Source organism: Rhipicephalus sanguineus, chromosome 3 (assembly GCF_013339695.2).
Source record: "Rhipicephalus sanguineus isolate Rsan-2018 chromosome 3, BIME_Rsan_1.4, whole genome shotgun sequence".
Taxonomy (NCBI): domain Eukaryota; kingdom Metazoa; phylum Arthropoda; class Arachnida; order Ixodida; family Ixodidae; genus Rhipicephalus; species Rhipicephalus sanguineus.
This window is the reverse complement of record NC_051178.1, coordinates 47,495,928-47,509,184: the sequence shown is the minus strand read 5'-3', so window position 1 is coordinate 47,509,184 and position 13,257 is coordinate 47,495,928. Positions and strand designations below refer to the sequence as shown.

Genomic DNA, 13,257 nt, shown 5'->3' with positions numbered 1-13,257 from the left:
TCAGCAGTCGAGCACCATAACCACTAGACCACCATGGTGGGTCCAAAACTACCTTCACTCTGATAGGTTTGGCCAGATGCCAAAGAAAAGTGATAGCCCTTACTTTACAACTCCCTTTGATTAAAGGAGCACTAACAAAAAATTTCGCATCTTGTTTTTTTCTGTTACAATAAGTGGCCAGCGACCCACTTATCACACGGGTTGAAAGCTCGTTTGCTCGAGTTCCCGACGGCTAATTATTTGGAGACTGTTTTATAGCGCCAAGTCACAGTTTAGTTTCAGAGAGCGCCGAGTGAGGCAGGACCCAGAGTAGTTTTCATGTAAACATAGCTGGCTATGTGGGCACCCAAAGCCACAAGCACATGAGAACCGTGTGGACAGCTTTTGAGTGAAGGCTACCTCCTGGGTGCTGCTACAGTAAAAGCTCGTTAATTCAGATTTCATGCGACCAGCAAAAGGTCCCAATTATCGAAATTATCAAGAAAACAATACGCAAGTGCTTATTACATCCATTCATTTTCATTTTCTATATGAATAAGTAAATACCGTACTTATTTTGCATAAGACCACTGTAAAAGTCACAATTTGTCATTCGCGACTTTGTTCACAATGTGACCACGGCTCGAGACCCCCGTGTCTTAACCCATCCCTTATAATATACAGTCACCACCAACACCACCATGCACACGTGACGATAACTTTTTCGCTGGCGAAATTGCTGGCAACTGACTGTTCACCATCACAATGTAGCAAGCAAGTTTTATGCCAGCATGCGGAACGTGGCTGAAGCTGTTCATCTTCAACGGCTTCCTCCCTGTTTGAGTTTTGTAACATTGCACGCGCATAGCCCAAAGCTACGAAGTGCTGCTTCTGCTGTGGACAAAACTGTGGTTGCTAAACACACATCATTGCATCCACGCAGTTCTAAAGGCATGCGTGCGGCCTACGTCCACAGTCATGAATGAAAGTGCAGAGCACCGCATCTGCTGCTGAATAAACCTGGGTTGCTAATGCACAAATGTGAATGGCAACTACACAGTTCTGAAGGCCCGCGGTCGTTTTGGTTGTTCGCGAATGTAGTTTTCGTTCATTTGCGTCGCACATTTGCGGCGCTTTGTGCTTGGCGCGCTCCAAGGATCGTCCGAATTAACCAAGTTGCGGCCAAATATGACCAAATTAACGAGTGTTTGATTCCATAAACAATACATATGCTTGCCGGGACCAGAGAACACGTCCGAATTACCCTATTTTTTTAATTAATGGGGTCGAACTACAAGCTTTTACTGTATAATCTCCTCCGAGATGTTGCAAATATGCGTAACCCTCAAAAATGCACTGCCGAGGCAAGGATGTCAGCCTTTGTAGTCCCGTGCAAGCGTGCCCCCTCTTTCCGTTGAAAAGGTCAGCTAGGAGAGAGCGCTCACAAAGATCGTGGCAGGAAACGCAAACTCGTGACACAGGTGGCGGTTGGTTGTTCACACGAAAACGAAAGGTGCGTTTTGCGTGCAGTGGCGCGACACGTATTTTAAGATTGATTATAAATATGTCCTAGGCTATATTATTTGTTGATATTCTTTATTATAAATATGTTCTAGGTTATATTATTTGTTGATATTTTGTAGATGATGTGTGTGTGTCCACACAAATCTATCCCCAAGTTATGTCGCCTCCAAAATTTTGTGTCAGTACTCCTACAAATGGTTTCAGTGGCGAAACACACTGTTGTGACTATCAAAGGCACTAACATTTGCAGCAGACAATAAAAAGCATAGGAACACTGAGGGAAGATGCTCATTTTTCATATAATGACTTAAAAATTCACCAGTAATGAAGTCCGCCTTTACATAAAAGCAAACACTGTCGTTATATAAATCACAGTACTTTTTCAGTGCCTTAACCCTTCCAGGGTCAATGACGTACATATACGTCATCGCTTTATGTTTGAAAAAAGCATGCCTTTTCAATCATTGCTCTTGCTTGGCATGTGCTGCCACATTGCGAGAATACATGGAATTTTTTTCTTGCAGCAATGTCTTTTCATCTTTTTTATGCTTTACTACAGCGGTGCGCCAGCAATCGCTTGCGCATCGGTTGCTCGTGGGCGGGCAGCGGCTAGTTTAATCTTTCAGGTGGTCCCTGCTTCTCACGCCTGCAAAACTGGTTTAGGGTCTCTCAATGAGTGACTGCGTTGTTATTCTCTCGTTTATTGCTCACCGGGGAGCTATTATGCCCATTTCCGTGCAGGCGCTGACAGACAAAAACGATGCTGCTGTGGTTGCGTGTCCCGTTTTGGGGACTTACAAAACCGCTCCCTCTCGTTGGTGATAAGACGAAGGATTATTATAGGTTTCCGACTTGTTTTTGCTTTCTGGACGCGCACACAACCATATAGTTTTGTTCGGTGTGCTCACCCGTGCAATGTGCTGGCGCTATGAAAGTGCGCGCCGATTTCTCAGCTGCAGCGAGTCTAGTGGCGATCGCCGCTCAACTGCCAAATCAGAATCAGATTCATTGGATGTCAGCTCGTCATACGAGGAGCTACTTACTAGTTAGGACTCACATGTTGGAGAATTAGTGACATCTCTGATGTTGGAGAAAGAGTGGTGAGATGATGCTGACTGGATCAAAGCCGACTTTTCTCCCTCCACGTTTCCATTTGATGCCCCTTTGTGTAATTATTTTTGTACGTCTGTGAACTACACAGACTGTTATTGCAAGATAATTTTTCAACAGTTGTATAAGCTTTTCTTTTTTTTTTATCATATTTACTCTAATCTAAGCACCCCGTTTTTTTTCACGATTGCAATAGTAAAATGAGGGGGGGGGGTGCTTACATTCGAGAAATCGAAAAAACGACCGCTTGGCCCAACCCTTTTTCGTGGCAACATTTTCAACGAGATGGGTGTGAGAAATCACATTTTATTTCAAAAACAGTAAAGATAAAAATAAGTGCAGGCAGTGAACCCACCACTCGTGCCTGCGGTCAGCAACTCTCACTGCCGCTGGAGTCCATTGCACCACTCGAGTCCGTCGCACCATTTGAGCTGCCACTCTCTGTGTCCCACAGCAGATCGTCTTTGGTGCCGTCTAAGTTAGCGATGGAACACTTAAACGATTTGATGACAATGTCAACTTTGACCCTCTTCCACACGTCCGAAATCCATGTAGCTATCGCTGACGAGGATGTTTTCTGCAGCTTTCCTGTTGGCGTTTTTTTTCCGGTCGGGGTTCCGGACCCACTCTTTGTACTCCTGTCGAAGGTGGGCCTTAAACGGCTTGGTGACAGACGTCCAGGGGTTGTAGCACTGGCGTCATGCCCGCCGGAATGACGACCAAGTCGCAGTTGCTCTTTTGCAGCTTGGTCTTAACCTCCGGGGTAAGGTGGCCGCAAAAGGCATCTAAAAATAGCATAGATCGTGTGCCTGAAGGTCCGCCACCAAGCAATGCTCCCGGGCGCCGCTGCTACACAACTCTGATCCAGTCCTCCATCAGTTCGACCGTCATCCACCCTTTGTCCTGCACTCGAACGATGACATCTTTCGGGAAGGATTCATTTTTCGGCATGTTTTTCCTTTTGAGAATTATGTAGGGCGGAAGCTTGTGGCCGTTGGCTGTGATGCACAGCATCACCGCGACACGCTGCTTCACCGTGACAAGCTGCTTCTCGTACCCTGTTGTCTTTACCCTAACTTCTCGGGCCCACTTCATTCACAGTGCTCGCTCTCGGCATGTCAAAAAACACTGGCGTCTTATCGGCGTTGCCGACCTGGCAGAGATCTTAGCAGCTTTGACGGCGGAGATCCATAACGTATTGCTGAAAAGCAATGAGTTTATCTTCAAAGTCACCTGGCAGCTTTTGGCATACGGTTATTCAGCGCCTCAAAGAAAACCCATTCCTCCTCATTATGCGCTCCACCCAGCCGCGGCTAGCATGAAACATCGCGCAGGGAATTTCCATTCTTTTTGTGATCTCCATCGCTTTAGTCTGGATCGCATCAGCAGTGACAGCGAAGCCCCTGTTTCTTTCGCTGCGAACAAGCTCGCAGACCTCCTCTTCAAGATGCGGATGTCGGCCCTTGCGCGGTCCCGTGAACTTTTTACGTGTTGCGGCGCCCTTAAAAAATCTGGTCCCACTGCTTACTCCCCCTGATGATACAGGCTCAATCCACGCCAAATTCTGCTGCAGCCCTGTGGTTGCCATTGTCTTCAGCAAACGCGATTGCAGCTCGCTTGAACTTCAAGTTGTAGGAAGCCCTCTTCGCACTCATACCGCCATTAGGGCTATCAAACAAACAACTGACAAAGCAACGCACGCCCGTGATGCCAGCGCAACCTGTCCATACTTGCCGCACTTGCCGTGCGCCACCGACTTCTGTGCCGCTATCACTTGTCTGAACGTAGCAACACAAGACATGGCTTCCGAGATTAGCGGCGAGGAAGCACGAATGGCGGCATTATTGACTGTGCCATGCTCGCAGAAAAAAAAAAGGAGGGGTGCTTAGATTTGCAAGCAAACTTTTTCCCCAATTTTTTTCTAGTGAAAACGGGAGGGGGGGGGAGGGGGGGTGCTTAGAATCGCGAAAATGCAGTATCTTGCTGGCACTTGTGAATAAACCATGTGTATGTAACAACACAAACGTTTTTTTTTAACTTTAAGGTCACCTGAAAAACATTACGACAATTTTTTCCTGAAACAGATTCGCCTGATCAATTCAGATCAGCAATAAAAAAAATCGACCCTAGGGGGTCGCACCTGAAAAAATTCGACCCTCAAAGGGTTAAAGAACCCATTGCAAATACTACACTCTGTCCTTTCACAAACTTCTAAGGGTGTCGTTGGAGACAAGGCCAGTGCAACTTACTTGTGGACACAACGCAAAATTTGTAACCCTTTGAAAAAACGTACGTAAAATCAAAAGGCCTAAAGTTGCAAACATTATGGCAAATTCAGGAGAGGTGGCAAACGTGCGATTTCATAGCCCTTAAAGCTGGCCATGCAGCACTTCCTTCTGTGCTACCGTGTCCGTAGACTACCAGGGCTAAGAGTACTCAAAAGTCCCCAACAGCCACATTTGACGAGATCACAGTGAGGCATGTCAGTTTGGGAACACACGCAAAGTGCTGGAGGAACCCACCGAGTTCTGTCAGTTCCTGCTTGTGGATGCACATCTGCTGGTCCTTTTGTACTTCCAGAACCCTGCGCTGCACCTCGTGCCACGTCATGTTGTCCAGCTCGCTCTGCAAGGCAGGCAAGAGCTTCATTACATGCAAGAGAAACAACTTTCACGAGAAGGTAGAAGATGGAGTCCAAATACTTACTGACCCTCCAAAAACTTCCCTTGCCATCATACCCTGCCTGCAGCAGCAATGGCAAGGTTTTCGTGAACACCGGACTAGATTCACAAAGCAATGGTCATCCATTATAGCGCTTTTACACCAATGCTGGCTGAGCTACTCCTCATAGACAACCCGTTTTACTTGTGAAACCTTGTCCTGCTTGTCTTTAATTCTTCACACATGGAGATGCTTGGCCATTGCCATTTTTGTACACAGTAGGCAAATGACCATTCAGGCTAATCCGACTGCTTGTCCATTCTACAAGATCCCTACATCAATGTGTGACAACAACAAAAAAAAAAGTTGAGACTACTTTGTGCCTATATTAATACAATTTGTAAGAGGCTTTTCTTTGCCTCGTACAACGACAGAGCTGAAGGACTGCTTAACACTTATTGCCGCGGGCCCTCTTTTTTTTCCCCTTTCTCTTCTTGACGTGCAAGCACACACACAGTGGCAGTATTGTGTGCTATGCATTAGATGATCTACCAAGTTCACCTGTCTTACTAGGTGGCATTGCAGGCAGTGCATCTCACATGGAAATATTTGTGCATATGACCTTTAGTCTCTGGGTGCAAGTGTAACTTGCACCCAGAGACTAAAGAGAGGTAGGGCGCATTAGCTTCTGTTTGAAATTTCAGCAGTTCAAGCGTACATTATCACTACAGCCAAACCTCGTTACAACGAACACCACATTAACGAACATTTCAAATTAACAAACTTTTAAGAAATCCCGTGCCGACTGCTTATAGTTTCAATGTAAAAATATTTCACTACTACGAACTTCAAAATAACGAACGTTTCAGAATAACGATCGTTATTTAATTCCCGTGTAATCTTAACAACACCTCAGTACTACGAACTTATATCCCAAAATGCGAGGATTCTTAGATTTCAGTGTATCGGTCATGGCAGTCGGAGCTGTAAGGTAGCAGACGACGCAGCGCGAAGAGCGGACGCCCTCCCGCAAAAACCTGAGATGGCGCGGGAGGAGAAAGACGCGGGCGGAGAACTTTTCTTTTTTTCCCTCCGTTGCGGAGGCGACAACGCATCAGGTTTTGTAAAGGCCCAACCGCATGCACTGCACATTGATTGCACGCGACTTTCGAGCGAAGGCGGCTGCGACAAATGGGCTCTGTCGCTGCTGTCGCGACGGGAGTAGGGTGCCTTTAGAGTTACTGTATATGCTACCTTTAGCATATACAGTGACTAGGTGCCTTGATGCCCGCGCGCCCCCGCATCGAGGCACCCTAGACGGGAGCACCCACATGTTCGCGACGAAGTGTCACGGTTGCTCGATTGAAAACTATTGCGTGCATGCAGGCAAATTACGAAAAAGAATTACAGAGTAGATGAATGACAACATGCCAAATTTATTATTGTCTTCTTTGAGATAAGGATGCCATAAAAGCATTTCGCGACTTTCTTTTTTCGCAATCTTATGTTTAACTGCGACAGTAGTACAGTCGACGTCCGATTTCCCGGACCCTCAAGGGACCGCGAAAACGTCCGGAAAATCGGGCAGTCCGGAAAAAACGAATGCACGTGAAAACGCACCTTTTTGGTAGGTATTTTTCGCTGACGGAGAGGGTCACGGCCGGAATACAAGATTCCCATTGCAATTCAGCCAATGCATCGTTTAGGTGGCTCTGAAAAGAGCCGTTTATATATATAAAAAAAAGACGACGTGGCCGGCGCTACCTCATAGGTCAGCACTTGGGCCCAAAGAAGTCGCTTATTTTCTTTTGCACGGCGTTCCGCTTGCCCACGATCACGTCTGCCTCAATTTCAGTCAACGTCATGTTGCCGCTGTACACCAATGACAGTGTCATCAGTGCTCGCGTCAACTCCGAGCTCGTTGGCTGTGTAGGAGCTGGCTCTTCATTCTCTGTGTCAGAGTCGTCGGAATCTTCCGTAACTTGACGAATGATTTCGTCCTCGGTCAACTCCGCACATAGCTCGAGGTCTATGTCAGCGTCGGCGAAGCCCTCAAAGGTTATCCCGGCTGGAATCGACACGCCGGCAGCGCGCAGATCGTCGAAGGCAACGTCCGCACATGGCAGTTTCTGTCCACTTAGGGCGAGACGGCCGTCTCGGCGTCGAGTGTGAAGCCCGTGTGGTGAAAACAGTTCCGCAGTCTCTTGCATAACCGCCTTCCACGATTCCGCTAGCATGCCGATGGCAGACCTGAGGTCAACAGCTTGACGCTCGACGAAAAATCCGCTCGACGAAAAGCGCAGCACGAAACAGCTAGGAACTCGGTGGATGCTGAAGGTCGGGAAACGTGATCACTGAAGATAGCGCGCAGCAGCAAACGATCAACCGCAGACACTACCACAGAGCTGGGAGAGCTGACAAAACAACACATGAACGAACAGAGTGAGGCTTGGCTTGGGTAAGCTATGGCTGGCAACGGATTGACACGTGCGGTTTCGAGGTTACGGCAGCCGCGGCGCGGTGCGGCGGTGCTGCTGGCCACACCTGCGATGCGAGTATGGTGGGTTCGAGGATATGAAAACAGCCAAAATGGCGGCGTCGGTGGTGACTTTGGGTCGGCGGTTAACAGTAAAAAGTCCGGGAAATTGGATGGCGAAGGCTATAAGCATCCGGAATTTCGGACTTTTTAATACATCGACTCTATGGGGAACTTGACGGTGCCACAGATGAGTCCGAGAAATCAGGCATGTCCGGAATTTCGGGCGTCCGGGAAATCGGACGTCGACTGTATCTGCTGTGATCCCACGGGGCGCCCGGAAGCGTACGCTGCCTATGCTACGTCGCACTTTGCAAACTGCGTAATGTTGGGGTTAGTCCACGAGGCGCATCTCGACAACGTTTCCTCTTGCTGTCATAGAACCTTTAAGAAAAGCCGCAGCGCCTCACATCGTTGCTTCGCAGGGAGAAGGGCTACCTCACACGACGACGATGTTGACATTGCAGCAAGCTACTACCGAAACATCAAAACGAACCGTTGATCAAAATTAACGACAAAATACGGCCGCTGCCTCGCTCTCCGCGTGAGATGGGGCTATAAAGAAGGCAGTCTATAACTTGCATTCCTTGAAGTACGCGCCGATTGGAAGCATCACGAGCAAATTGCAACCGAAGCGAGGGTCAGAGATGCCACCATTTTGCCGACATCGTCATGCTCACTTCCGGGCGACAAGCGATGTTTTCTGGCTTTCCAGAAACCTGCGATGCGACAAGCGACGGCGATGGATGGCCCTCCGCGACAGCAAATCCTGTCGGCCGTCGCTCAAAACTCGCGTGCATGCAGTTGGGCCTTCAAGGATTGCAGCGATGACATGGATGACGATGTCACGGTAGCACCCGAAGATCGCGACGAATCCGTGTCGGCCACCGATGCGTTGGACTACTTGAGGAAACTCCGCTTATTCATAGAAAAAAGCGGAACAGCGACCGAAGCGGCGCATAAAAATGCGGACGGTCTAGAATCGTTCGTGACGCAGAGTTTGTGCTGCACCCGTCAAAAAACGGTCACAGCATGGACTATTTCAAAGAAACGTGCCTTGTCTGACGTTCACGTGTGCATTGTTGTGAGAAATGAGTTCAAGGAGGTACCGTTGCAAAGGTAGGACGTTTGTGTTACTGAAATTCTATTGTTATGGTAAATTTTTGGGCTTTCACTATAACGACCTTTCAGAATAACGAACATTTTTCCACGGTCCCCTGAAGTTCGTTATACCGAGATTTCACTGTAGATACTTCGCAAGTGAACATGTAGTGTTAGTCATGTTCGCAATGTTCAACCCCATCAAGGGCCATTTAAGCAGTGCAGTAAGAAAACCTGATGACACGCATGAAACTGCACAGAAAGTACGTAGGTATCTGTTGGTTCAACACACAAGCTTGCAACAAAAATGGTCCCATCTGTTGGCAGTGTTGCTTGTACGACCTGGCCACAACGAACAGAAGTTTTCACTCTTGCATCTATTTACATTCCATGATGCGAGGTGCTATCCCAACATGAAGTGATGCCACTTCAATAAAATTTTCCTGCCATAAATGATGAGCTGAGCCGACACACAAAACACCGACGATTCATATATCCGCTTCCACTCGAGCAGTTTCATTCTTAATAAACTTGCAGGGTGCTTCAATACTGCAGGACAAAATGTGATCGTCTGATTACTTTCGGGGATGAAATAAACAAATAAAGAACTACTGACAGAGGGAGGAAAGAAATGAGGGTCTAGAATATTTTATCCATGCGGTTTAAAATTCCAGATTGGTACAGTGGGTTAGGGACACTTCCAAATTATTTTTGACAATCTCAAGTTTAGAAACATATTCCTGAATATCTATACAGTACTTTCCCAATGACACGAAACGGTCTAAGCACGTGGCTGTCGGCCCATGTGGCACTGCCAGGTGACACCCATGAAGAAGTGTTGCACTGTATAAGCAGCACACTGCAAGGGCAAGAGCATTTTTGGGAGCAGGACCACAGATTCCACCCGTCGGTACGTGGGTCTCTGGCGAACTGTACACCTGACTGTCGCCGCTGTTGGGAACATCGCATTTCATTCTACGACTACACTATGCATTTGCGTTACCCCACCAGAGAATAGTGACTGACAGTTGCAAAGACGCATTTGGTACCTTGTGCTTCACCACAGTACGCCACAGTCACCGAGGCCAGAGCAAGCACCACATGGCAAGTAACATAAAAGTGTAATGAACACCACACTGACAGAGCTGAGGACGAGAGGAAAGTCAGGGGAGATGGACGACTCACTGCAGATATATGCAGGGCGTGCTCGTAGAAGGCACGTATCTCGATGAACTGGAAGAGGTGGCAGACAGTGCGGATGGCCCGGAACAGCCAGTACACGGCTGCCCCCACCAGGTACAGCCACGCGAGGAACCCAAAACTGCGTGGGCCACACAACACAAACAATTGCAATGTTCCACAGCTGATGTCTGCATCCTATTTGAGAAGACAGAAATGTGGTTGCATACAGCCACCAAGATCCAAGAACTAAAACATTTGTCAAAACATTAGTTGTTTCTTGAAGTAAAAGTAAAGAATGCAGAAGCACAACACCAGACCACGAATGTTAAGAGGAGCGTATATTAGTCACACGTCTTTTTCAGAAGGTCTTTGATGGTCTATTCACAACATGAATGAATGAATGCACCACAGGAGTACAGAATGAGCCATTTTTGAGAACCAGATTAGCTGTTTGTTGTGAGAGGTGCCGAGAGTTGACACCTTTACAATTACAATGACACCTTTACATTCTCCATAACTACAGTAAAAGCTCGTTAATTCGACACCCGTTAATTCGGATAATTCGGACGGCTCTATTGGTCCCGGCCAAAGTGCATGTTAATCTACGGGAGCAAACCTTCGTTAATTCGTCAGAATTGGGCTCCGCACCGCTTAATTCGGACAAATGCTGACGGCTGCCGCTACACAAAAGTGTGGTAAAGCATCGCTGGCACCACTGGAGCGAAACCGAAACCTGAGTGACATCGCCATCGTCATGAACTAGTGGGGGCGATCGCAGCGTCACCGAACGTCGGCGTCTTCTTTCTTCGCTCCAATGCGCCTCCGACGCCATTTTCCCTTGTGTTGTGTCGGCACCGTCTCTTCTTGCGGAGTTCTCTTATTTTTCCCCGTTGTGACCGTGTTTACATGTGAGGCCCGAGCATGCGGCAGTAGCTGACGATGGCATCGATGAGTTATCAGCCGAGTCCACCGACGATGACTGTCCGACCTTCGATGCTGTCCTTCCCACAATATGACCCTTCAGGACTACATCGCGATTGATGATTTTGTCGCCACGACTGGTCTCCTGCCCGATCAAGAAATTATTAATGATGTCGTGACCTCATCGTCGCACCTCACGGGAAGTCTCGGAGGCGCTTTTGATATTAGAGGACGTTTGCCTGAGCACTTGCAACAGTTTGCGTGCTGTTGGCCGTTTGGAAGAGTTAAGAAAAATTGTAATGTCAGCCGGAATCTGCGCGAAAACGCAGACGACCATTACAAAATACTTCAGCAAATAAAGGTATGCCTCTGCAACTTGATTTTAATGTTGTTTTTCCTGTTTATTCGTTAATTCGGCATTCGGTTAATTCGGACATTTTTTCCGGTCCCGTGAAATCCGAATTAACGAGCTTTTACTGTATTTCGTTTGTTGTGCAAATGATCAGGCGAGACAGGCAGAGATAAAATTAAAAAGCCGAACCTAGCAACACACTGCCCAGATGGGATGATCACGTCGCTGATGTAGACTTTGGTGCCATTGTGGGGCGGCGGTTTATTCCGGAAGAGCACGGAGTAGTCCACACAATACATGAAGTACGCAGAGAGCCCCACGACAAACACAAACTTCCTGCAATACAGAACAATAACACCTTTACAAAATGCTTTGCGTGCAAAGCAGTGCATCAAACCTTGTAGGCATGCACAATATTGATTCCACTGAAATCTAACTTGGCTACTTTCGAACCAGTTTGTTAACAAATGGTACCACTGGAAAATATACCATTAAATTCATGCCACTGCACAACACTTGCGTTTACTTTTCCACAGGGCATCTATGAATATGATCCGATCTTCCAAATCAACAAGGGTCACATTGAGCTCTCATCCATCAGTCCTCTCGCACGCAGTTTTCGAAAGAATGTGCTTTGGCTGCCATTCCTAGTGCCACCACCCCGTTGTGTTCCATACAGCAGCCACAGTGCACACTCTACAGTCCACCATGCTATGCTTGCGCCATTTCTCCCTGATCTCCCATAGCACAATCCAAGGATCTGTGGCACTGCCACTCCTCACAGCATATGCCGATGATTGCAAGCAGCGTGTCGGAACGAAATGTTTTTCGTTTCGGTTTTAGTTTCGTTCCGCTGCAAGAAGTTCCGTTCTATTTCTGTTCCGGAACAACAAAAAAAATGTTCCATAACGGTTTTTATTTGGATGCAAAAATTTGAAGTTATTAAAGTAACGATAAAAAACACTGGATTTGTGGTGTGGTATAGTTACTTGCGCTCCTCTTTTAAGAAAGTGGGACAAGGGTAAAACGTTCTTCAGAGCGGAACTAACTATACCACGAATTCCTACCAACTAGCCACCAGTACACTTAGTAATTATTTTCTCAAAACTCAATTACAAATATTTTGACCGGGCACAATGCTTTCTGTCAAGCGAGCGAACACGATCTCAGAAGCAGCACGTCACCGAGTGTACTCTCTCGCTGTTCTGATACAACAAACTTCAACGCCCAGAATGCCCTCTCCACGTTGGCCTGTGCGACAGGCGCATGAAAGTCCACTTGCGTTAATATAAACGTCTCTGGTTGCCACTGTTTTCATTTTTCGTACAATTTCAACACATCTTCACCTTGGAATTCCTGCCTGAGGTACGCGCTAATACTGTGCCCTGAGATATGCATTACTGCTCACGTTGCATGACCTCGGTTGTTCCGGATTGCCAAGCTCTCCTGTGAACCGAGAAACGATAAAAAAAATTTTGGTTTCCCTTCGGAACGAATAACGGTTTTGTTCTGGTCAAAAATATCGTTTTTTTTTTCGTTTTTCGATTTCGGTTTTCGTTCTGTTCCGACACACTGATGGCAAGAAACAATTTCATAATTAGCACAAAGAATTTCTAGCAGAAAACAGCGAGAGGAGGATGTGCAAAAGGCAACACCCCTGTGAGCTTGCAATGTGTAGCCTTTCGTCTATCCCTGACAGTGTTTACTGCCGTAAATCGTTACTGTGTGCAACCAATGAGCTCAGGTAAATTTAATTCTCAGACATTTGTTGTTTATTTCACTGCATACAATAATTTGTTCTGTCCGCGTTACCATAATGACTTTCGATTGCATTAACAGAGTTGTCCGAAATCTGGTGCCACTGCTGTGATCAGACGCCCCTCTCCCGCTT

At 47.1% G+C, this 13,257-nt stretch overlaps 2 protein-coding genes across 2 annotated transcripts in view; one reads left to right on the top strand and one right to left on the bottom strand.

The window, feature by feature from the left end:
* Positions 1 to 13,257, top strand: part of LOC119386620 (coenzyme Q-binding protein COQ10 homolog B, mitochondrial) — a 158,547-nt gene that overhangs the window by 102,964 nt on the left and 42,326 nt on the right. The window lies entirely within an intron of this gene.
* Positions 1 to 13,257, bottom strand: part of LOC119385450 (autophagy-related protein 9A-like) — a 268,124-nt gene that overhangs the window by 232,658 nt on the left and 22,209 nt on the right. The window contains 3 exon segments of the mRNA XM_049413199.1: positions 5,136 to 5,238; positions 10,097 to 10,232; positions 11,556 to 11,702. Coding sequence (XP_049269156.1) covers positions 5,136 to 5,238; positions 10,097 to 10,232; positions 11,556 to 11,702 — 386 coding nt within the window.